The 24,608-nt window shown below is 38.5% G+C and overlaps 1 protein-coding gene across 4 annotated transcripts in view; it reads left to right on the top strand.

Annotated features, from left to right (window-relative positions):
* The window catches only part of LOC128733480 (uncharacterized), a 179,871-nt gene that overhangs the window by 73,667 nt on the left and 81,596 nt on the right, over window positions 1–24,608 (top strand). For all 4 annotated transcript variants that reach the window (XM_053827091.1, XM_053827088.1, XM_053827089.1 and 1 more), the window contains one exon: window positions 20,869–20,952. In XM_053827091.1, coding sequence (XP_053683066.1) covers window positions 20,869–20,952 — 84 coding nt within the window. The remainder of the gene's footprint in view (window positions 1–20,868; window positions 20,953–24,608) is intronic.

The following is a 24,608-nucleotide window of genomic DNA, read 5'->3' as shown; positions in this document are numbered from 1 at the left end:
CAACGACTGGGAGAAGAATGCTCTCGTTGTCAATGTCTGTAATGAAGTCAAGGACGCAAAGGCATGTGTCTCACCAGCTATTCGTGCTTTCGCCCATACATGTTCAAATTCGGTAAATGATGGAGTGATTATGATGTCTGAGTCTAGCTCTGATAGAATAGCAATTAATACACCGCCACCTGATTTCATTTCAGACAATTGACAATTACGATCATTTCTATAGACATTATACCTATTACCACAAACTTCCTCGCTATGTACACTATCATCCCAACTAGTTTCGGTTACAAGTAACATAGAAAAGGAGCAACATAAGATATTCTTTTGAATTTCATTAATTTTGTGAGCACTTCGCATGCGGTTTAGATTTTGACAGTATATCGAAACTTCAGTTACCATAGAATAATTAAGCGGAGAAGTTGTATGGTTATCAAACATATTTACCGAACTACGACTGGGTGAGGTATATCCCTCCATGTCTGGCGTCTCGTCTGGAACGGATTTGTATATATAGATTAAAAGAGTATATAAACTTTTGGATTAAATCATAAAAAGGGAGGGATGTTACGAGGTGTCATTTTACAATGTGTAAGTCGAACGAGCTGAACCGAGCAGCTCATAGCCACTTAGATAAAAAGTGCTAGCAACTACTTGTACATCATATGAAGCTGCAGACATTGGGTTCGGCAATAGTGGATTATTCGAGAGTAGACCGCCGTACAGTGGGGACGTGTTCATGCATGGAACGGGATTTGTACAATAAGTAAGTTAAAGTTGTTTGGAAAATGTTTTGTACCTTACTGCCTTATACTGATTTGACGTTCAAATAAACATTGACATCACTACGGATCTCTCCTGGTTTGTCTTGTCCATCACTTTCGAAAGAAATTAATCTAAATGTAATGCTTGACTATTGTGACTATGTAAAGAATTGCAAGCAACTAACTGACGCAATGCTGTAAATGAAACGTTCAAAACTATTCTCGGGTAAGAGAGTCGCTGATTTTCCTTGCTTTGAAAATTGCTGCGTCACGGCACATGCACAAATATCCTTTCAGCCCTGTTTCCGAGCAAAACAACAGTTTCGATCAAATTCATGCAGTATATGGATGCAATCTGGCAAAAGGAAAGTGTGACCGCTCATTTTTCTATGAAGTTTCACTCACAGGACATCAAATTGGAGTAGATTTAATATTTAAAGGTGTCGTCGGTTGAAGGAAAGAAGTGGTTGTACACTTCATCAAAACTGTTTATGTTTAGGACATCAAATTGAACAAGTTTTAATGTTTAAACGATAACACCGGTTGAAGAAGAGGGGTGGTTTTGCACTCTGGCGTACTTCCTAAGCACAGATATGAAATTGTTCTAGGTTCAATCCGTTGCAAAAAATCTTCGACCTGTTGGGACGGGGAGATTTTGTCACTTTTTTCTAAAAATACGTTAAAGCTATGATAGCGTCTTTTGCAACCAATCACGAAGGATTTCCAGTTAGCAATGCTTCATTATTTTCAATTTTTCAATAATGCGTACTTTGGAATCAATAGGTTTCTCTATTGGGGTTGATGGCGGTATCCTCTGCTTATAGTTATGCTTAATAGGTTTCTCTATTGGGGTTGATGCGCAGAAGATTTTCCGATCGATTGGTGCAAAAATATTTAAAATCGATCGGGAAACCGCCCAGCTGTTAGCGCTCAAAACTTATCATTTTTCGTGACACTCATATTTTTCGGAATGAAACCCTATTCCAAACCTTGCCGTAAGAAGTAGTCCTACGTCAAAAGTTTCTTCTTCTGGCAGGATCGGATCCAATCCTCGGAAATAAAAGACGCATCAAAGTCACGGTTAGCCGCCATTTCTCTTGCATAATTGTCAATTTCGTGAAACCCATTATCAGAATGATAAACCTTTAAAGACAAAAATCAGAGGGGTTGTGTACAAGACACGACCGCATATATAGGTGACGTAGCACTACGTAAGTCTCTTTGTAGTGATAGTAGCATGTATTCATGCTTGTAATCATTCGATTCTTCATGTATTTAGAGATGGTCGGGTAGCGGAAAATTTGCCCGAAACCCGCACCCGTACTCGTACCCGCCGGGTTAGGGTCGGGTTCGGGTATTGAAAAAAAAAATAATTTGCGGGTTCGGGTCGGGCACGGGTTCTTAATTTTTGTTTTTGAAACCGGGTACGGGTCGGGTCGGGTATCTCTATTGACCACATTTAACACTAAAGATGGTCGGGTACCCGGGCCTGTGCCGTACCCGACGGGTTGCGGTCGGGTTCGGGTATCAAAAATAATAAACCTGCGGGTTCGGGTCGGGTACGGGTTTTTAATATTTTTCTTAATCGGGTACGGGTCGGGTTCGGGTATTCAAATTTTCATACCCGACCATCTCTAGTATACATGCTATATGCAACATATATACATGCTACATGCGTTGTATGTAACATTTATCAAAGTAGTAACATTGCATACGTTCAATTGTCAAAAGATTGTGCATTTGAAAACAGATTAACAAAATCAAGAACACAAACTATTACTTTCCTGCTACCTTACTGAAATTAAAGATTGTTTTTATTATCCATGGTTTCCCACGTTGAAAGGATTTTACCAATTCAATCCTATTTTATCAACAGCACATCTTTTCACTACACTTCTAATGGAACGGCAAGCATGCGTATTCATACAGAGCCGTATTATAACCGAACACTTTAGCTGTAGCACATTTTTCCAACGCAGATATCAAATTCGCCGAGGTTTAATCGTCACGCAGTAGAATTTACGATCTGTTGGGACGAGCTTGTGCCATTTTTTCTGGCACACTTCCCTAACACAGACATCAGATTGGACTAGGTTTAATCGCGTTCGTAAGTAATCTGTTGGCACGAGGGGGCTTTGTCACTCTCTCTGGCGTACTTCTCAAGCAAGGACATCAAAATGGTCTAAGTTGAACCGCGGTGTCAAGAAATCTTGTTGAAATGAGGAGACTCTGTCACTTGTTTTGGCTTACTTCCCAAGTACAGATATCAAATTGGTATAGGTTTAGATCATCGTAAAGAATCTTCTAACCAATCACGAAGAGAGAATTCTGGTTAAACATAGGTTCATTATTTTCAATTTTTCAATAGTTCAACATCAAGAATCCATACTTTTCTTCATTTGGGTCAATTCTTAGAAGATTTTCCGATCGATTGGTGTAAGAATATTGAAAATCGATCGGAAAATCGCTGAGCTATTAGCGCTCAAAACCTTTCATTTTTCGTGACGCCCGCATTTTTTGATTTTTTGGAATAACACCCTATCTCAAAACTTGCCGTAAGACGTAGTCCTACGTCAAAAATTTCGGTTCAAAATTCACGTTGCCTCAGAAGCTTCGTCCTCGTACCTTGCTGTTTCATCGAAAGATTATTGCTGATTTTGATTCAATTGAGTGATTCGAAAATCTCTTTTCTAAATAATTTAATAGCATTAATACGACTTACGCACCACTTTTATCTGAGTGTTTTAATTGTGAAGTTTCGTTGCAAATAGGTTTTCATCAGAATAATCAATGGTGAATGACCCTCTTAATACTACAGACGGTAGATAAAGTACAGACATGCTGAGAGAAAAACTATCTATTTCGGCAAAACTTTTTTTGTTTATTTTAGTTAAACAGTTTTGGCAACCAGTTAGAATTGGATCAATCTTCCTACCTATAATCTGCAGTTGCGTGAATCGAAAGATATGTTCCGTGGAACTACGCGAATTACGACCAGGGTTGCCATATGCACAGATTATTCTGTGTTTAACAGATATTTGAAAGAAATCGCCTGTACAGAATCTGTATGCATAGAATACAGATTTTCGCCAAATTACACAGATTAAGCAGATTTTTGAGCTTTTACATGAGAGTGAAAGAGACGGAAATAGTCAGCAACATGACTCTCTATCTCTTTCACTCTCATTGTTTTGCATTGGACAGATTTTTGTACAGATATTTTTCCTCGCCGTACAGATTGTCAGATTTTTCCAACAAAAAGCACAGAATTATTATATGTGGCATGCCTGATTACGACACATATTTTGCCAATTGAACAAGCTAATTGAATTTTTTAAAGCGTTATATACACCTAGGGTTGGGAGTACCGGCAGGATTTTTGAGAACCGGTATTTCGGTACTGGAAGGATCAGTACCGGTAATACCGGTACTGGTACCGGTACCCAACGCTTTAAAAAGAAAATCCTTGTTCTTTGAAAAATCTGCCTATACTTTTATTTGAGGTCCAATTCTTAAGTCACGTCACCTCACCTTGCAGTTACCATTTCATTTGTACTGTCACTTAGGTAACAGGAGTCACCCAGGTACTTTCAAAATCGCTAATTGTGTTCTCATCTAAGATATCTGAGAATAGGGCCCTTGTAAAAATGAACAGAGTTAGCGATGGCAAAAATTGGAGTGATTCCAAACGACATCTGGCGAAAGTCGAAAGGCTACGATGGGTCGGCAATGTCGCAAGGATGACGGATGACTGTTCACCGAAATCTGTTCTTTTCAAAACCCCCACCAATACCATGAATAGAAGGGCCCAACGACCAGGTTGAAGCCGACTTCGAGCATCTCAATGAATTAGGACCAAGTACAGTGGAGACAAGTTTTTGATACAACACGCCCCCGGTTGTATGCTGCTAGAGGAGAAGCTTGCAAAATTCAACTTTAAGATGCACAGAATATTCAATGTACTGTTCATCATGCGAAAACGAATCTGCCAGACACTGAAAATGCTTTTTCAGAATGTATCACTGGAGGACAAGCTGTACTCAGGGTACCGAAAAGCATAGTCCAATACTTGCTTTTCAATCCTTGAGTTACACCAAAGCGAATTCATTCCGCGGAGTGTTTGGGTGTACAGGTCTAATCGAACTGCTGGCAGTTGAGTGAAACGCAGTGCTGACATGCTATCTCATTTTCGCACACACGAGATGTTGGCGGCGAAAACATGGTTGCCTGCTGATGGGGTGATTATATACTATATGGAGAGTACCTAAACCATATGTTATTAGTTGTTTAATAGTTTATGTTTTAACATTTCAGGAAGATTACAAAACTTTGTCTTCCCTGCCTATACGAAACACAAGTTTGTTTACTTTGCTCATTTGGAGCCTAGATTTGACGGTTCCATTGGTATTTTATGCCAGGCTCTTTGCGCGTGTGTACTTTATCTACCGTCTGTAGTTAAAACCACTCTAATAAAAAAGAATAATCAAGGCTATAATTTGGTAGCACTGCAACGCGTTTTTTTTGCGGACTACAAACGGAAAACGGAGAATGGCGTAGGCGTATGAATCATGAACTGCGGGCACTACTTAGAGTATCTCATAGTACATCTGGCAAAAGTCGGGAGAGTACGCTGGGTCGGTCACATCGCAAGAATGCCGGATGACTGTGCAGTGGAATCTATTTTCTTCTAGACCTACTTCGGCATTAGGGATAGAGCGATCCAATGTGCTATATGGCTCAAATTGACGGCAAGTAGCCCAGGACCAAATACAGCAGAGAATACCTCTAAATACAACACGGGCCCTCCCGGCTCTATGCTGCTAAACGAGAAAGAGGAAATTAACAACTTATTTATTTATTGCTCCAGTTTTTTAGTGTAGCCGAAATGGCGCCCCCTCAAAGTGGCGCTTCAAGCAACTGTTTGTTTTGCTTGAGGGAAGCGCCGGCCCTGCCAGCGCCAATACTTGTCCAGTAGATATGAGGTCTGTTTGTCTGCGTCGATTATTTTATAATGTATGTAAAGCACTTCCTTCAATGAAAACTAAACAAGTGGATCATTATCTGCCAGGCGAAAATAGAAATTTCAAGTTCTGTCGACACGTCGTTTGTTTACAGTTGCGTCTTTATTTGCGCTGCGTTTCAAATCAAGTTTGTAGTGTAATTAAAGCACCCTTAATCGTGATTTGTGTACAGTTTGAAACATCGTCATTTTTGCCGGTCGTTTGAAATATTTATTCATCGTGATAAGTATTTATTTAATCGGTTTCACGAATAAAACATATCAGCTATTTTTGGGATCAGATTCAATTGAAGCTGTTTATCTCGCTGTTTATCTAACAGTATTCTCCAGTTCAAGTGCCTTTGCCTTTAGCTAGCTGCTGTCAACGTTGCATACCCACCGAGCGTTTTCATCATTAATAAACTAATAGTACCGATAATGCAGCGATACCAAACTTGCAGATTTGTCTGCAAATTCCAGATTTTGGAACGGTCTTGCAGATCATTATAAATTTGCAGTTTTTATCATTGGCGGAACTAGCACTCATTTCTACGGGGGGCTACAGCCCCCGGAATTTTTTTCAACCGTTTTATTTCGTCAGCATATTAAAATTTAATGCACATTGATGCCTGGAATCTTATAACAGTCATGCAAATAAACTTTACTCTAAAGTTTTTCGTACCTGTAGTTATCTAATTATTGGTTTTTCAAAAATTAAAAGCTTAACCGTTATGTGTGCAACAGGGTACCCGGGTACCTTTTCAGTTTTAAAATAGTTATAACTCATTCAGTTTAAAACATACGTCATTGAAATTTTGCGACATCGTAAAACTCGTTGATCTTAAGTAGTTGAGGTATTTTTGGTGCATATCCATAAAGGGGATTAGCCATGAGAGGTACTTGAATTTTTTTATTACGTAGGAGGGCGACAAGGGTACCCGGGTACCCATGATTTGCTATGTACATAACTTTGGCTATCTTGAACCGATTTGGATGAAACCAGTGGCATTTGATTCGTACATTTGTCTAGTTTTGATTAAATAAAGCATTTGGCTATCAAATGACATATACTTCCCGGGAATCGGTAATCCCGGAGCAACGTCCAGTAAAACGAGGGAAGCCGCTTGTTTTGAAAGAATATCAGCCTTCAGTAAAGCTATTAGTTTTGAACTTGACATTGTGGACTCTTTTTTCATCTTATTATATAAATTGGTGACTTTAGATTGCATTGGCCATTCCAGTATTGGGTTTCTGTAGGGTTACAGATGGCCAGTTGGGTGCCTAATACAATATTAGAATTGGTTTAGCGGATCTATTAGACGTTTTGAACCGATATGGCCAGTTTAGTACTGATTAATAATTTTGGAACTGGTTCCAAATGTATAACGGATGGTTCTACGTTTTAAACTGTTCTGAAAATGCATTATCTTGAATTCTGCGGTATCATCTGTGACCCCGTAGAAACCATTTTCGAAATAATCAATCAAAATATATCGAAATGTAAAAAATATCACCTACCGAACTAATTCCAAGAACTTTGATACCCATATTGCCTGGTTTTACCTCCAATCCTAGACTGGCCACCCATGACCCCATAGGAACCTACTCCGGAATGGCCAACCTGATTCATCTCATTATATGAAATAGTTCATTGTATGAATTTTTAGAGTTTTTATATCCGCATGACTGATTTTCCTGCAATACAATCAGTTCTCTACCTCACAGCGGACACTCTGCCGGAATTCCGGATTTTCGGGCCCCGTATGTCTTTTAATGGCCAAATGGCCAAGTAATTCAAAACTAGATTAATTAACTATTTCATAAAAATCGGTTTAAAATTGTTGATGTTATAACAATATCAATTTTGGGTACCCGGGTACCCTTGTCGCCCTGCTAAAGGTGTTTTTTTTGTCGCACACATAACGGTTAATCAACCTTTCTAGGGGGGGCTAAATCTTTTCTAGGGAGGGTTTAGCCCCCCCTAGCCCCCCCCCCCCCCTAGTTCCGCCAATGGTTTTTATGACTTTTATTGTTTCGGTGCAGATTTTTGTTCGAAGCTCTTTAAACATTCATAGACTTCCTAAAAAAGTGTGCAGATTTTCGCAGATTATTTTCAAACCAGAAAATTCGAGTAGCCGGAAAACTGCTCGATTTTTTCGGTTTTTGAGCAGTTCCAGACATTTTTTTTTAGAAAATATGGCATCTCTGCGATAATGTCTCTCTTGTTTACTATCTGGGACTGGGTAGCATTTTGTGAAAACGAAAATAGAAGTGTAACGTTGGAATGAAAGATTTCAAATGCTAATAACTAGTAAACTACTGAACGAAACTGAACAATTTATATGTCGTTGGAAAGATAAAATGATCAGCAGGTCCTATACAAATGAAACACAAATTTACTCAAAACTCGAGAACTAATCAAGTAAATGGAACCAAATTTGGCATGTAGAAGTTTTAGAAGGTAGGATTCTTTTCGATGGTGTACTGAGACCCCTTGCCCTTCTAAAAGGCGGGGGGGGCTCCCATACAAATGAAACACAAATTTTTTCATTAATCTTGAACTAATCAAGCAAATAGAACTAAATTCGGCATGTGGGGGTTTCAGAAGGCAAGAATTTTTTCAATGGTGCAATGAGACCCCTCCCCCCTTTAGGAGGGGGGGCTCTCATACAAATAATATACAAATTTCCTCATAACTCGAGAATTAATCAATCAAAGGGAAACAAAATTGGCATGTGGGGGTTTTTGGAGGTAAGAATTTTTTCTATGGTGTACTCTTCCCCTTCTATGCGGAGGGCTTCCATGCAAATGAAACACAAATTTGACATGTGGGGGTTTCAGAAGGGTAGATTGTTTTCTATGGTGAATTGAAACTCCTCTCCTCTTTAGGAGGGGGGGGGGGACTCTCATACAAATAATATACAAGTTTCCTCATAACTCGAGAACTAATCAATCAAAAAGAACCAAACTTCGTATGTGGGGGTTTTTTGGAGGTAAGAATTTTTTCTATGGTGTACTGAGACATCCTGGGGGGGGCTCCTATACAAGTGAAACGCAAATTTTCTCATAACTCGAGAACTAATTATGCAAATGGAACCAAATTTGGTATGTGGGGATTTATGGAGGTATGAATTTATTTTATGATGGTTTGAGACCCCCACCCCCGTGGTAGGAGGATAAGGACTCTCATACAAATAAAACAGAAATTTTTGCGAATGCGCCATATTTTCTGCTATGTAACAAGCGGTGAGCTGTGAAAGTAAACTAGTAAAACCTTCTCGGAGCAAAAGACAGTGAATGGACGCCGTTATCTTACGTTCCTGTTGTCATTCATGTAAAAAGAGAAGGACATTCGAATGGCACGTTATATTTGCGATGAACGTGTTTTGGCTTTAATGTTATTTGTAACCAATGATCCTTTTAAAGGCCACAAGTGAGTTAAAGTAAGATTATTGAAACATGCCAAACTACATATAATCATATTTAATACAATAATATGTCGGCTGGTCATTCATTACTATTTGAACCTTTATGATGCACACAAGTGATTTTTAAAAGAAATCTATGTCTCAATGTGTTGCAGGCGTTGTACTTATGAACCCCCGTCCACGTCTACCATTGCATTCATTGAAGAATTGAATCTGAATATTTCGCTCTTTTCTTTTAAACATTCACTTAAATAACGGTACTCACAGATTCTTATAAACATAAATATGCCACAAAGGCAGTTTATATTAGTCTTTGATCTAATGATCTGATATAGTCCAACGTCACCCATTCGTACAACCCTTAGGTCTGTATACCTTGTAGTTTTTTAACTGCAAATTCTGCAAATCATGTGTTAATCTGATGCGCGATATGCGTCTGCGTAATTCAATTCGTTCCGCTTATGAAGCCGGACAAGAAAATGCACTTTGTGCGCACAATGAGATAGTCGAAAATTTAAAGGTAGAAATACAAATGAATGAATTGAAGAAGGAAATTCGTTCCAACATTGCTTTTCTGGCTAATTCCAACTGTCATACACCGAAACCATCTAGAACCGCCACGAATGTGATTTCCAGTCATCGACTTTTGACGTAGGACTACGTCTTTGTTTACTATACTGGGACTGGGTAGCACTTTGTGAAAACGAAAATAGAAGTGTAACGTTTGAATGAAAGATTTCAAACGCTAACAACTACTAAACTACTGAACGAAACTGAACAACTTATATGTCGTTGGATAGATAAAATGACCAGCAATTTTATGGAGGGGGTAAGAAAGCAATTTTATGGAGGGCGTAAGAGGGGGGGGGGGGGGGGAAGCTTCTACACCAATGAAACACAAATTTCCTTAAAACTCAAGAACTAGTCAAGCAAATGGAACCAAATTCGGCATGTGGTGGTTTTTGGAGGCATGAATTTATTTTATGATGGTTTGAGACCCTTCACACCTGTAGTAGAAGGGTAGGGACTTTAATACAAATAAAACAGAAATTTTTGCGTATGTGCCATATTTTCTGCTATGTAACAAGCGGTAAGCTGTGAAAGTAAACTGTTAAAACCTTCTCAGAGCAAAAGATAGTGAATCAACGCGGCTAACTTACGTTCCTGTTCCCATTTATGAAAAAGAGGACATTCGAATGGCACGCCATATTTGCGATGTACATGCTTTGACTTTAATGATATTTGTAACCAATGACCCTTTTAAAGGCCACAAGCGAGTTAAAGTAAGATTATTGAAACATGTCAAACTACATATAATCATATTTAAGGCGGAACCGAAAGTGGCTAACGTTATTGTGTTAGTGCGACAAACACTGTACTGTACATCTCATGTGTTCGTCAGAAACCTAAACGTTTATTTGAATATTGTATCAGTATTGGTAATATATGTCAAATAGCGGAGCTTGCAAACATAAACAGCTGATCCGCAGCCAACCGCACTGACTACAAACATCGCGAAAAAGGGTTTGTTTTCTTTATCAAGGCATTCCGATTCAATCAAAATTAACAGCAGCAACTGAATAATGCGTAGGATCACTAGGATGTTTAATTAATCCGCTTGCATCGGATTGCGTTTTTGATTCCTGCGTTTGCGTTTTGTTTGTTTACTTCACTCTAAGCTCATCGATGCGGCGAATGTTGAAAGCTCTTTAAAAGCTCATTGATGTGACGAAAGTTTGATACTGTGTTGCTGCTTTTCCGTAAATCGCTAGCTCAACGAAATATGTGCGCAACCAAATATCTATTAACTAATTCCAGATTATACGTTTTATGAACACTTAATGATCTATATCTTATATCTTAATATCTTAATGATCAATTAAATTTATTTTCCATTAGCAATTATGTTTTGCTGAGCGTTTATTGAGACATAGCAGATCGATAAATTGAATTACAAGTTTTAGGAAATTATAACAGCGCTCGAAGCACTGATTACGTGGCGAAAGCGTGCTCTGCCAATACAGATGCATTTTTAAAGCACAAAACAATACATGCTTCGAATGGTAGCCATTTACCCAGCCATCTTTGAGCCACTTTCGGTTTCCCCTTAATACAATAATATGTCGGCTGGTCATTCATTACTATTTCAACCTTTATGATGCACACAAATGATTTTTAAAAGAAATCTCTATATCTCAATAGCTGCTGGTGTTGTACGTATGAACCCCCGTCCACGTATTTTCAAAGCCACCTTTGCATTCAATGAAGAATTGAATCTGAATATTTCACTCATTTAAATATTCACTTAAACAATGGCACTCACAGATTATTATAAACATACATATGCCAGAAATGCAGTTTACATTAGTCTTTGATCTAATGATCTGATATACAGTTACAACGCCAAAGTTACAGTTAATCAGAAACGGTTGGTACGAAATGTCCCCGTTTATTCTTCCCCTGTTGATATTGAAATGTATCTATGAATAACTTATTCACACAAGATTCATTTCGAAAAATCGTTTTCGCGGCAATGCTTCACAGTAGGCCTGGCCGATTAAACATTTGCAATAAATTTCTGATATTATTATTCTTATGATATTATATTATTATTTGAAATAATTCTATGATTAGAAATAATTAAAGTTATTTTCAGGAATCCTTAATTGAGGCTGTGATGGTATTGATAAGAATAAGAATAAGAATAAGAAAGACAAACAAGTTGTGGTGATAACGTAAGCATTACAAAAATAAACAAAATATGGACCGCGATTACAAGAACTTCTTTGGGAAATGGCGTATGTAGTCAAACTAAAATCGTAACAAATTTTTAGTTACTCTCCGACGTTTCGCTTTTTATTTCTCAAGCTTTTTCAAGGAAGATGAAAAGAACTACAAAAGGTTTCTGGTGATACTTTTATTAAGCCTTCTACAACAAATGCTTCGACGCCCTGTCTGTCGGCCTGACGACAGTTAGCCGGAACCTTAGTCATGGCCGACGATACAATGAAAATGTTCTATTGTTTGCAGCTGGGGGACGCCGGAAGGGTTGACGGTATTCAGTACAATGAGTATCTTTAACCGGTACATCTCCTCCATTGATCTTTTGGCACATTGGGCCGAGGCCGGGGCGGCCAAAAAACTACGTCCTCCAGGCGATAACTTCCAGCATGCACTTCATACTGCATATATCCCCGTTCACCACAAGCCCCGAAAGAAAGAACACCAGATTGAACATTCGCTTCTCGCTGATCGTCAGTTAAAGGACATTTTTGAAAACTTTCTGTGGGAGGTATGTCTGAATGTCTGAATGTAATGTTTGAAGTTTTTGGAGCGTCTGAGTAGAATACGATACCTGAAAGTCTGCTATCTAAATTTATTCGCGACAGTTACAAATTTCGCCTACGACTTGCAGGCGAGGTGCTTTTTCACTGTTTAGTTCCGACCTCCCCAAGGCGCGGAAGGCTGAGGGCACCTTGCTCTTGGTGTCCCATTTCACCTTCTACTACACTTAACCATTCTCTAGAAAGGAGAGAATGTTGTATGTGCCGGATCGGCACTATCCGGTGGACACGAAGTGCCTCACGATGTCCAACTTCTTCACTCCGGGCTACATCTGGCAGTACGAACAAAGCATAGAGTGAGTTGCTTGTCTGTTTTCGTCGCAACTGCTAAAAATTAATTGATAATCCTGTCAAATTATTAATGTGTACATCAATTCCAATTGGCGGTACCAGTGAAGGTTCGAAGCAAAACGTTGCCAACTATCGTGGTATAGCTTCTCTTTGCGCTGTTTCAAAGCTTCTTGAGTAGTGATCGACATCGGACCGGGTAAAGTCCGGAAAGTCCGGTCCGATACCCGGTCCGAAGTCCGATCGGAACGAAATTTTTGAGTCCGATTTTTTATCGGACCGGAACCGGAACGAAGCGTTCCGGAACCGGACCGGACCAGGTCTTCCGTTGAAAGTCCGGAAAAGTCCGGAGCACTTTTGATCGTAAAACTGACCGCAGTGGAAACGATGACTAGGACTTGCTTTCTATGTTTAAAACTAATTTCCTTTCACTTCCTCAGTATTGAGGAAAGGCAATAATTTCGCTAGCAATAATACACTTTCTGTTGAAGGCTCCAAAACAAGTCCAGCGAATCGATTTATTTTTGAAAAATTAGAAAATATCTGTGGGTCTTAAAACCGAACGTTTCGCAGCATCGGTTCGTGCCTTATGATCTCTCAAAATTTAATTTCAAAGGTAACCGATATTCACGCTTATGGTCCAATATGAAAGATAACTCAATAGTTTCATCGGATTTTTCAAAATTATCGTATAGGTTTAGGCCGAAGAGTCTCAGATTTTCATGAAATTTTGCTTACGAGTATAGGATGTTAACTTTTTAATGAAAACAATATCCTGTCCTATTTTCCCAGAAAACTCCACTAGAAATTTTTCGATTTTTTCGAACACAGCTCATTTCGAAAGTTTATAGTTTTAAAACCAAGCATTGCAGAACAATTTTTTTTTATGAAAATGCTATAAAATTTTCTCAGCAATCCAGGAAAAATATTAGTTGGAACAAGCTTTCCACATCATTTTCTATGACGGTGCAAAATTCTAATCAAATGTTGGAAAGCCCATGTTCTAAGTCTTAAGAAATTTTGAAATATAGTGGACTCTCGGAAAAGTTAATCGATTGGTGAATGGGTCGATTAACTTTTTCGAAATATTACCTTTTGTGAGTAGTCCTAAGAGTCATTGAAAATGATAAACACAAAAGCGAAAAATATATTCTCGGATGCAGAATACTCATTTTTAAGTATCTGGAAGTTGTAACATAAAGAAATATGTAGCAAGATCTTTATGAAATAATGCTTCCCTACGATAAAACTGAACCTTGTCGTGGTGTAGGGCTTTGTGGGTATATGTCAAAATACTTTTGTGATTTCAAGAGGAACTCGGGGTGAAAATTTACCAAATGCGATTGTTGCGTTGTTCAGAAAGTGCTTTTATTCCGTTTAAGAATAAGGCCAGTATGGGGATCTCTGATAATTAATAGATGAATGTTTTTGGGATTCATCCCTATTTACAGCTGTCACAAATATGTCCGAAAAATGTCGGATTGGTTGGCTTAGGGCTAGTAAGGGGATGTAAGTGGGATACCAGATCCTGTTGGATGCCGAAGGACCACTCTATAATGATTACGGGTATAATAATAGAAGTGCTTAGATAGCAGATGGGAAAATTAGGTCAATTCGTGTCGTGTGTTCGAGTCTCGGCTGGGCGGTGCTGCTAAATAGTCAGTAGGATTTTTGCACTGACCCCGTGGCTGACCTGTGCTCTGATGGCCGGCCGCGGGGTCTGTCGATAGGGAGGGGTTGAGTCTTAGAGAGACGTTTAAGCCCACAGCTTTACTGCACTAGCTCTTTGGTCTCGAGGGTAGGAAGGCGGGTGCGTCTCTATAAAGCTTTATAAGCTCTAAAACTTCTGTCGACTACCGCGAACGTCCGAGTTGTACTGCGCTCAATTTACTGTGTATCTTGGGACAGTGCATAAATGCTGGGGGAATGAAAGATTCAATTTGCCCTGATAAGTTGATAACCGCCAATGCTCCGAAATTTGTCTTTCCTATTAGTTCATTTGTCGTTGTTTGTGTTAGAAAATAGAAAGCGGCCGCGCGGTTGATGACCGGTGTCAGACGGAGCTGACGAATCCTCCACTTCACTATACTACATTTTACAACTCAAGTATGACCGCATTTCAAGGTCAAGAATAAAAATATGAGATTAGTCTAACTCAAGTAGTACAAAAAGTCCAAAGCACATTTACAAATTCGATCTATCATTTTTCTTCTCATCATCATCATCATTATCATCATCATCGTCATCATTATATTTCAAATATGGCATTCCGGCCTTTCGCAGAGAGATCTTAGAGCCAGTTCATGGAGTCTGCGCAGGGCCGGAACGCCTCCGCCTGCGGGCAAAGGCGTGACGGCTATGCTTGGGACTCTACCTGTTTTTAAGTGGGCGACATTGCCTGCCTCGTCAGGTATAACTGATGTTTGAGGTCTCCCTGACACTTTGTTAACATCACAAAAGGGCTCAGCGCAGAGTGTTATATGCTACTAGCTGACCCGGCAAACTTCGTATTGCCACAAATTAAAATGTGTTGTACATAAATCGTGAATCTGTCACAATCTCGAGTTTAGCAAGTTTCTGAGGAGCTCAACCTAAGATAACTCATTTTGGCAGTTACGTCACTATGAGAGCATGGGTATTTTAATTTACAAATTTTCAATTTTTCCTAACAATAAAGTAGAAAACAATCCCCCTGTTAAGCGGATAGCACTTAAATATGCGCCGTGATTGTATAACATTTCGCTGAATACCATTTCGCGAAAAACCTTACGCGGAATGTCCCATTTCACGGAAAACCTTTTCATGAAAAGTACCATTTCGATCCTCGGGGTGATCCTCTCCTCACTCGTTGTCGCTCGTTCGGATCCAACTGAAGGAAAGTAATAGAGGTAGACCTAGGAAAACAAATCAACCTAGACAGAGCTGATTTCTGCGGGGGGCTGCAGAAAGTTTTTGGTGGTCTTGTTATTGTCTGTTATGTTTTATGGAAAAGTCATGACAAAAAAATCCTGTCTACAAAATCCCCCACATGCCGAATTTGGTTCCATTTGCTTGATTAGTTCTCGAGTTATGAGGAAATTTGTATTTCATTCCCCTAAAGGGGGAGGGGTCATAATTCCCCTCCTAAAGAGAAGAAGGGTGCACCATTAAAAAAAATTATCTCCAAATATACCCTTATGTCAAGTTTTAATCTATTTGCCTGATTAGCTCTCGAGTTATGCAGAATTTGTGTTTGATTTGTATGGGAGCCCTCCCTCTTGGTGGGGGGAGGGGTCTCTGACCATCATAAGAACCTTCCTCGGCCCCAAAAATCCTACAATGCAAATTTTCACGCCGATCGGTTCAGTAGTTTTCGATTCTATAAGGAACTTACCGACAGACAGACAGATTAAGCGACCAGTTAGATAACCCGAAAAAAAGAAAAAAAAAAGAAAAAAAACCTCTTTATGGAATAATACTTAGTTCCTTTCAGTAAATTTAAAATAGTCGGTTATACTAGTTAACTTTTGATTTTTCGAAATCAACGCCAACGTTTTGGTAATGTTCGCGTTTATTTTTCGTCCCTGCTGTTCCTTCTTTAGCATTTAAAATTCAATCTAAGTTTGCGCTTTTCCAGTATGTTATCAAAAATCCTGAGAAAAGTATGTGCCCGTATTGAACTGTTGCTACAACTGTCCGGTACAAGAGTTTAATTTAATCCCAGTTATGATGAGACTCTGTAAGAAACTGTGAAAAGGCGTTAAGAAATCGAAAAAGGAGAATTAAAGATAGAAGGAAACCACACGTGTGTGAATGAACGCTTTGGATAACCAAAAAATTTAAACTCTCAGAAAAGTTAAGGCAAAAATTGCATGTGTTGCATGGGAGCTAATATTCGCTTAACTTTTCTGAACAATTAACTTTTCAGAGAGTTAACTTTTCCAAGAGTCCACTGTATTTTTTTCTTATTAGATAATTCATTTATCTGTTAGTGTCAAAAATTTCACTGCAGTTATTTTTTTTTTCTTCAGGAGTTTTCCACCACCGTGAGAAATATTTTTTCCAACTGGTATTTTTGTCAAGTGGCTAAGAATTTTTTGCCGTTTCATAAAACAAATTGTTCAAAAGTTATAAACTTTTGAAGCAAGTGATGTCCGAGAAAACTATAAAATTTGATTGGAAGTTTCCTGAGAAAATAAAAAATCGCGAATTTGAATTAATTTTCAAATTCAAAGATTCAGAACATAAACTGGCGATTGACAGGCAATTATTTAATTAAAAGCTGACTTTCATGTCTTAAAGTGTACCATTCCAAGATTGGTAAGCTACCAAGCATCAGTTAATGGTGTCGCATTTCCATTTTTTTTAAATTATCCGTTTCAGGCCGGTTAGCGTTTAGTAGTTACGGAAGGTTCCACACATTCAAAGCTTTGCCTTTGACATTTACCTATTTTTAAAAATTGGTCAATTTTGCATCCGGACAATTTCGGACTTCCGGACCGGAATCGGACCGGAACCGGAACAGAGCTAAATCGGACCGGAACGAAATCGGACCTAAAAAATTCGTTCCGATTTTTTACCGGACCGGACCGGACCGGAACCCGGACTTCAATTTTCGTTCCGATGTCGAACACTATTCTTGAGCTCATTGTTCTAGAATACCTTACCTACAGTTTCTCTAACTACATTGCCGAAAACCAGCATGGTTTTGTATCCAAACGGTCAACTTGTACCAATCTGATTTCCTATACATCTTTCATCGCGCGCTCAATGCAAAACCATCTTCAGGTCGACGCAATATATACCGATTTATCAGCGGCCTTCGACAAAATAAATCATCAAATCGCTATCTCGAAACTTCAGAGGCTTGGATTATGCGGCAATATACTGAAATGGTTTGAATCGTATCTTACTGGTCGAACTATGTCAGCCAAAATTGGAAATACTATCTCTTTGCCCTTTCCGGTCACATCTGGCGTACCTCAAGGCAGCCATCTAGGCCCATATATTTTTCTGCTGTACCTCAATGATATCCATCCTACTCTTAAATGCATGAAATTATCGTATGCCGACGATTTCAAACTTTTTTCCGTAATTAAGAATATGTCTGACTGCCAATTTTTGCAATCGCAGCTAAGTAGTTTTGCTGACTGGTGTAATACCAATAGGATGCTATTAAATGCTTCCAAATGCTCCTGCATCTCTTTTACACGCAAGAAATCAATTGTAACATTTGATTATAAAATATCTAACGTTGTTCTAAAGCGGGAAACAGTTGTAGAAGACTTAGGAGTTTTGCTGGACTCCAAACTGACATTCAAGGATCACATAGCCTTCATCTGCTCTAAAGCCTCGAGAAATCTTGGCTTCTTATTCAGGGCCACAAAGCAGTTTACTAGCATTCCATGTTTGAAAACTCTGTACTGTTCCTTAGTGCGCTCTGTATTGGAATATGCCTCGAATGTGTGGGCACCGTACTATCAGAACAGTATTCAACGGATTGAGGCAATCCAACGGAAATTTGTGCGTTTCGCTTTACGGTTCCTACCTTGGAATGATCCATTAAACCTCCCAAGTTACCAAAATCGATGTAATCTGATCGGGCTTGATACGTGGCACTTCGGCGCGATGTTACTAAAGCTACCTTTATCTCCGACTTCTTAACGTCGTTTGTTGATTGTTCCGATATTCTGCAACTCCTAAACATAAACATTCGCCGTAGAAATCTTCGATCCCATGCGTTTTTTTACATTCCCGTCTCACGTACTAATTATGGTAGTAATGAGCCTCTCAGTAGCATGTGTCGCGTTTTTAATAAATGTTATAATGTTTTTGATTTTAACGTATCTAGAACCGTTCTAAAAACTCGTTTTCGTAGGGCTCTGAAACAAATGTAGTTTGTCCTTTATAATATCAATAGTATCGTGTTAGTCCTAAGCTACTATTTTTTGTATACATCTAGTTCTTGTAAGTTATTTGTTAAGGAAACTATGTGCTCTTTGTTTTAAGTTTAAAAAATGTATCATTTGGTGTAAATCTGTTGGTACTAAAAGATAGGAGGTTTTGTGCCTACTGGAGAAGGAACGTTATAACTGTTCCACTCCAGCGGACTTTTCCCTTCTCAAATAAATAAATAAATAAATAAATGTTAAAAACTCGAAATCTCAAAACTCATCAAAAATCAAAATCAATTGTGAAGCATGTCAACTTGATCCTATGCAGAAAAAACTCACGCGTGAGTTTTTCTGTTTTCATAGCAAGAAGCACAAAACTCACATATTTCTTCCCGCTTGATCATATTCTGCTTTGCTTCAACTGCTACCCGGAGCTATACACCTATACATACAAAGTCGTTGTTGAACAGCATAGGCATTCTCTCGTGCGATACGTAACTGACTGAGCGTAAGAGAATGAATCTCTAAATAAATCGTAAAGTTAAACTAAAACACACATTTAAACTACATGCTTATCTAATTCTTATTAGGCTTTTTACTTTCTAGTTAAGAAAACGTCGATTCCAGCGAAGGAAAAATGCAAATTCTGCCAATTTGTTTGCCATTTTCATTCATGAATGTGTGCTAGCTTTTTTCGCAGCTGATGTTTTCTCTGGCGGTTAATTCTCTTTCGCTCTCTGGTTCGTTGTATGAAATGCCAGCTATGGAAGAAGTAAGCAAAATGTTCACAGCTGAATTTGGTTCACATCGCATAGCAACAGAGACATCGCATATAATAGCGTGAGAAATTCATATGTGAGTTCGGCGCTTCTGATCAAAATTAAAATTTCTTGTGCTTGAAATCTCATTGAGTTTTTTGCTGCTATGAATTTTTCAACACCTGGGCGGTACATAGGTGGGTTCATCACCAGTTGGCTGGGTAATCGCATGAAAAATTATTAAAATCAGTTCAATTTTTATGCATATATATTATGTCTAAAACTTGTGAACTGTCGACAGATATTTGCGCTATATATAGTAGATGATCAAAACAAAAATGTTTTTGGGTAATTCTGATTTAGCGATTTGTGATTAGCGAAATTTTCGCTAATCTGAGTTTATCGATTAGCTACCTAACTCTTTCGGTTAGCGAATTAGCGGTTAGCGACGCTAAATTTTCGGTTAGCGGTGCCCACCATTGGAAACAAATAATTAAAATAACTTATATTAAGCTTACCTACTAACAAGGTCGTGTGGCTCAGCCGTCATCCAAACCCGCAGTTTTGAGATCAGGCAGCCGGGAACCACCCATCATCGCACCTCCTAGCTTGGCTACCCAATAGAGCATTACCGGGTAAGGCCACGTGGAGGCGCTAGGTAGGGGGTTGGGATGGCTGGAGCTATGTTGGACGCTTCCTCATTTGCCTTCCCCATTTCATACCCATGTTCCTGGTTCAACTAAATGTATACAAAATAACCGATTTACGCAATAATCGCGTAATGCGTAATTGCTCTTATTCGTTTCTATGCGAAAATCTTCCCAAAGAAAAATAAAAGCAAAAAAGATTCGGCTACCATTGTTGATCGCCGAACGGGTCATTGAAGATAACTAGTTTTACAGTGACAACAGCTTGATTCTGGAGCTAGTGTACATTAAATCTTCCATGTACACTAGCGCCAGAAGCAAGCGGTTGTCACTCAAAAACTAGCTATCTTCAATTATCTATTGTTCGGACTTCCACTTTTTTTCTGTGCGTATATCCAAAAGAGCATGACGTCACTATATCTTATGCGACTCTTGAGAATTTTACAGTATTGCTGAAATTTAATCGTATTTTTTGCTATATCAGTTCTACTAGAAGGTGCATCCGTTTATCTATGTTTACTATCTATAGTTTGTACATGTTTTTGGTGTGGTTTATCATATAATCTTATTATTAGCTTTTTGTAGCTGAGTAATTCATCTAACTAAATAGTAGTATGCTTAGAGTTTAGATACTTTTGTATAAATAAGAGAAGTCTTATTTCTTCTAGTAACACAACGTCATTTGGTCATTTTGTATATTGTTAGGAAAAGCATTGTTCTATAATTAGCTCGCAAATTTTGGACTATTTTTTATTTTTTTAAAACCACAGAATGTGCTCGCAGCTGTGTTCACTGCAATGTTCGGTGCAAAGGATCCGGACCAAGTAAATACCATGGCAAAACAAGCGGGAGAGGTACGTATTTTCATATTAAAAATATTTTCATAAACTGTATAAACGCCTATCATAGCATATAATAAATGTAGGTATATATTCTATTCATATGAACCTATTAACATGTCAATAACTCTGTGTATAATTATATAACATGAACTTTTATTTACAGAAGACTGGCCAAAGTAACATAGGGTTTCCGTCAAATTATTTCCCTCCTTCTCTTATGTTTCTTCGAAAGTACTTCCAATACGAGTAACAATAGTGTAAAAATATATTCTTTTCATTGATTCTAGAATTTACAATTTTTTTATAAAGCAAAATAAGGTGATTTATGATGACAGTTATCGGTTTATCCGCGTAGTGCAGCTTACTGTTGTTGTTTACAGTGTTATGAAGAAATAGAAGAAAACACTTCTCTGGTACCCGCACACACCTACATGGAATCGCGTAAGCAATTGTTAGAGAATTAGTAATTTCAAAAGCATGTACATTTCTGTCTCTTTTCGACGTAGGACTACGTCTTTGATTTCTATATTGGGGTGCACTTTAGAAAAATGAAAAGCTAACATATGTAACGAAATGTGGTTATGGTTTGCTCGCTTGTAATTCAGTCATCCTCCAATAGATTCTAGAGATATTGGTATCAATGGATTGGAAATTTTTCTAAGAATTCATTACAATACAGTAGATTACATGTTTCTCTAACAAACTTTTAAATAATTGAAAAACTAAAAGGTATACAGCCCTAAGGGTTGTACGAAAGGGTAACGTAGGACTACATCAGATCATTAGATCAAGGACTAATGTAAACTGCATTTCTGGCACAAGTATGTTTATAAGAATCAGTTAGTGCCATTGTTTAATTGAATTTTCAAAAGAGAAGAGCGAAATATTCAGATGCAATTCTTTATTGAATGCAATGGTGGCTTTGAAAATACGTGGACGAGGGTTCATAAGTACAACGCCTGCAACCATTAAGACATAGAGATTTCTTTTAAAAATCACTTGTGGACATCATAATGGTTGAAATAGTAATGAATGACCAGCCCACAGATTATTGTATTAAATAAGATTCTGCGTCGTAGCTTGACATGTTTCAATAATCTTACTTTAACTCGCTTGTGGCCTTTAAAAGGGCCATTGGTTACAAATAACATTAAAGCCAAAGCACGGTCATCGCAAATATGACGTGCCATTCGAATGTCCTTCTCTTTTGACATGAATGCATCAGGCACGTAAGTTAGCCGCGTCGATTCACTGTCTTTTGCTCCGAGAAGATTTTACTAGTCTACTTTCACAGCTTACCGCTTCTTACATAGCAGCAAATATGGCTCATACGCAAAAATTTCTGTTTTATTTGTATGAGAGTCCTTATCCTCCTACCACAGGGGTAAGGGGTCATAATGACCATAATGAAATAAATTCATGCCAACAATAACCCATACCAAATTTGGTCCTATTTGCTTGATTAGTTTTCGAGTAATGAGGAAATTTGTGTTTCATTTGTATAGGAGCGCCCCCCCTATTAGAAGAAGAAGGGGTCTCAGTACACCATAGAAAAAAATCTTACCTCCAAAAACCTCCACATGCCAGATTTGGTTCCTTTTGCTTGATTAGTTCTCGAGTTACGAGGAAATTTGTATATTATTTGTATGGGAGCCACCCTCTTAAAGAGGGGAGGGGTCTCAATCCACCATAGAAAAAATGCTTGCCTTCTGAAACCACCACATGCCAAATTTGGTTCCATTTGCTTGATTAGTTCTCGAGTTTAGAGGAAATTTGTCTTTCATTTGTATAGGAGCCCCCCTCTCACGCCCTTCTTAAAATTTGTCTCTAAGCCCTCATAAAATTGCTGCAACAACATATAAATTGTTCAGTTTCGCTCAGTAGTTTAGTAGTTATTAGCATTTGAAATCTTTCATTCAAACGTTACACTTCTATTTTCGTTTTCACAAAGTGCTACCCAGTCCCAGTATAGTAAACAAAGACGTAGTCCTACGTCAAAAGTACAAGGGTCCATGCCTAGTGGCACGGGCGCAGGCTTGAAGTAGGACTACGAATGTAGAGCAATTCGTCTCCCAATGCCAAAGCCGGTGATTTTTGTACGAATTTTAAATAATAGATTCCCCAATTGCGCAGTAACGGAAGGTTTACTAGCCCTGTTGTATTTTGTACAACACCTGTGAACCGTTGACTTTATCTCGGTATATCTCGGGAATCTAGCAATAAATAAAATTACTGTTTTCAGTAAGGTTGAACCGCAGACAAAGATGGTGGAAAAACTACAAGGTATACAGCCCTAAGGGTTGTACGAAAGGGTGACGTAGGACTATATCAGATCATCAGATCAAAGATTAATGGAAACTGCATTTCTGGCATATGTATGTTTATAAGAATCTGTGAGTGTCATTGTTTTAGTGAATGTTTAAAAGAGAAGAGCGAAATATTCAGATCCAATTTTGCATTTAATGCAGTGATGGCCAAACTGCGGCCCTGCAAAATATTTTGTGGGGCCTGCGGACTGATTTGAGTGATGGTGGACTTATGAATAACTTTTTTGATGACACAGGGGTCACTCAAATTAGTCGTAATGCCTCGTGAATTTTATAGTTCCAAATGCTTTCCGTTTTAAATCTTCTGGTAATTCCCAAAAACTGGTTTTTATTGCCGAATATTTTGCATTTTGTTATGCACAGGAATGGTCAGAGGAATTTGCGGCCCGCGACATCATGGGGCGATCTCGTTTGGTCTTTGCCTGGCCATTTAATGCAATGGTGACTTTGAAAATACGTGGCCGGGGGTTCATAAGTACAACGCCTGCAACCTTTGAGACATAGAAATTTCTTTTAAAAATCACTTGTGTGCATCATAAAGGTTGAAATGGTAATGAATGACCAATTTCTGTTTTATTTGTATGAGAGTCCTTATCATTCTACCACAGGGGTAAGGGGTCTCAAACTATCATAAAATAAATAAATTCAAAATAAATTCATGCCTCCAAAAATCTCCACATGCCAAATTTGGAGGCAATTGCTTGATTAGTTCTCGAGTTATGAGGAAATTCGAATTTCATTTGTATGGGAGCCCCCCTTCTTAGAAAAAGAAGGAGTCTCCGTACACCATAGAAAAACATCTTTCCTCCAAAAATCCCCACAGGCCAATTATGATTCTTTTTGCTTGGTTAGTTCTCGTGTTATGAGGACATTTGTATATCATTTGTATGGGAGCCCCTCCTCCTAAAGATGGGAGGGGTCTCAATTTACTTTAGAAAAAAGTCTTGCCTTCTGAAACCCCTGCATTCCAAATTTGGTTCCATTTGCTTGATTAGTTCTAGAGTTTTGAGGAAATTTGTATTTCATTTGTACAGGAGCCCACCCCCCTCTTAGAAGGAGAAGAGGTCTCAGTACACCGCAGAAAAAAATCGTGTCTTCTGAAACTCCCACATGCCATATTTGGTTCCATTTGCTTGATTAGTTTTCGAGTATTGAGGAAATTTGTGTTTCATTTGTATAGGAGCCCCCCCTCTTACACCCCCCTTAAAATTACTCTCTCACTCCCCTAAAAAAATGCTGGTCATTTTATCTATCCAACGACATATAAATTGTTCAGTTTCGTTCAGCAGTCTCGTAGTTATTAGCATTTGAAATCTTTCATTCAAACGTTACAATTTTATT

This window comes from Sabethes cyaneus, chromosome 2 (genome assembly GCF_943734655.1).
Source record: "Sabethes cyaneus chromosome 2, idSabCyanKW18_F2, whole genome shotgun sequence".
NCBI classification, from domain to species: domain Eukaryota; kingdom Metazoa; phylum Arthropoda; class Insecta; order Diptera; family Culicidae; genus Sabethes; species Sabethes cyaneus.
This window is presented reverse-complemented; position numbering and strand designations above follow the sequence as displayed.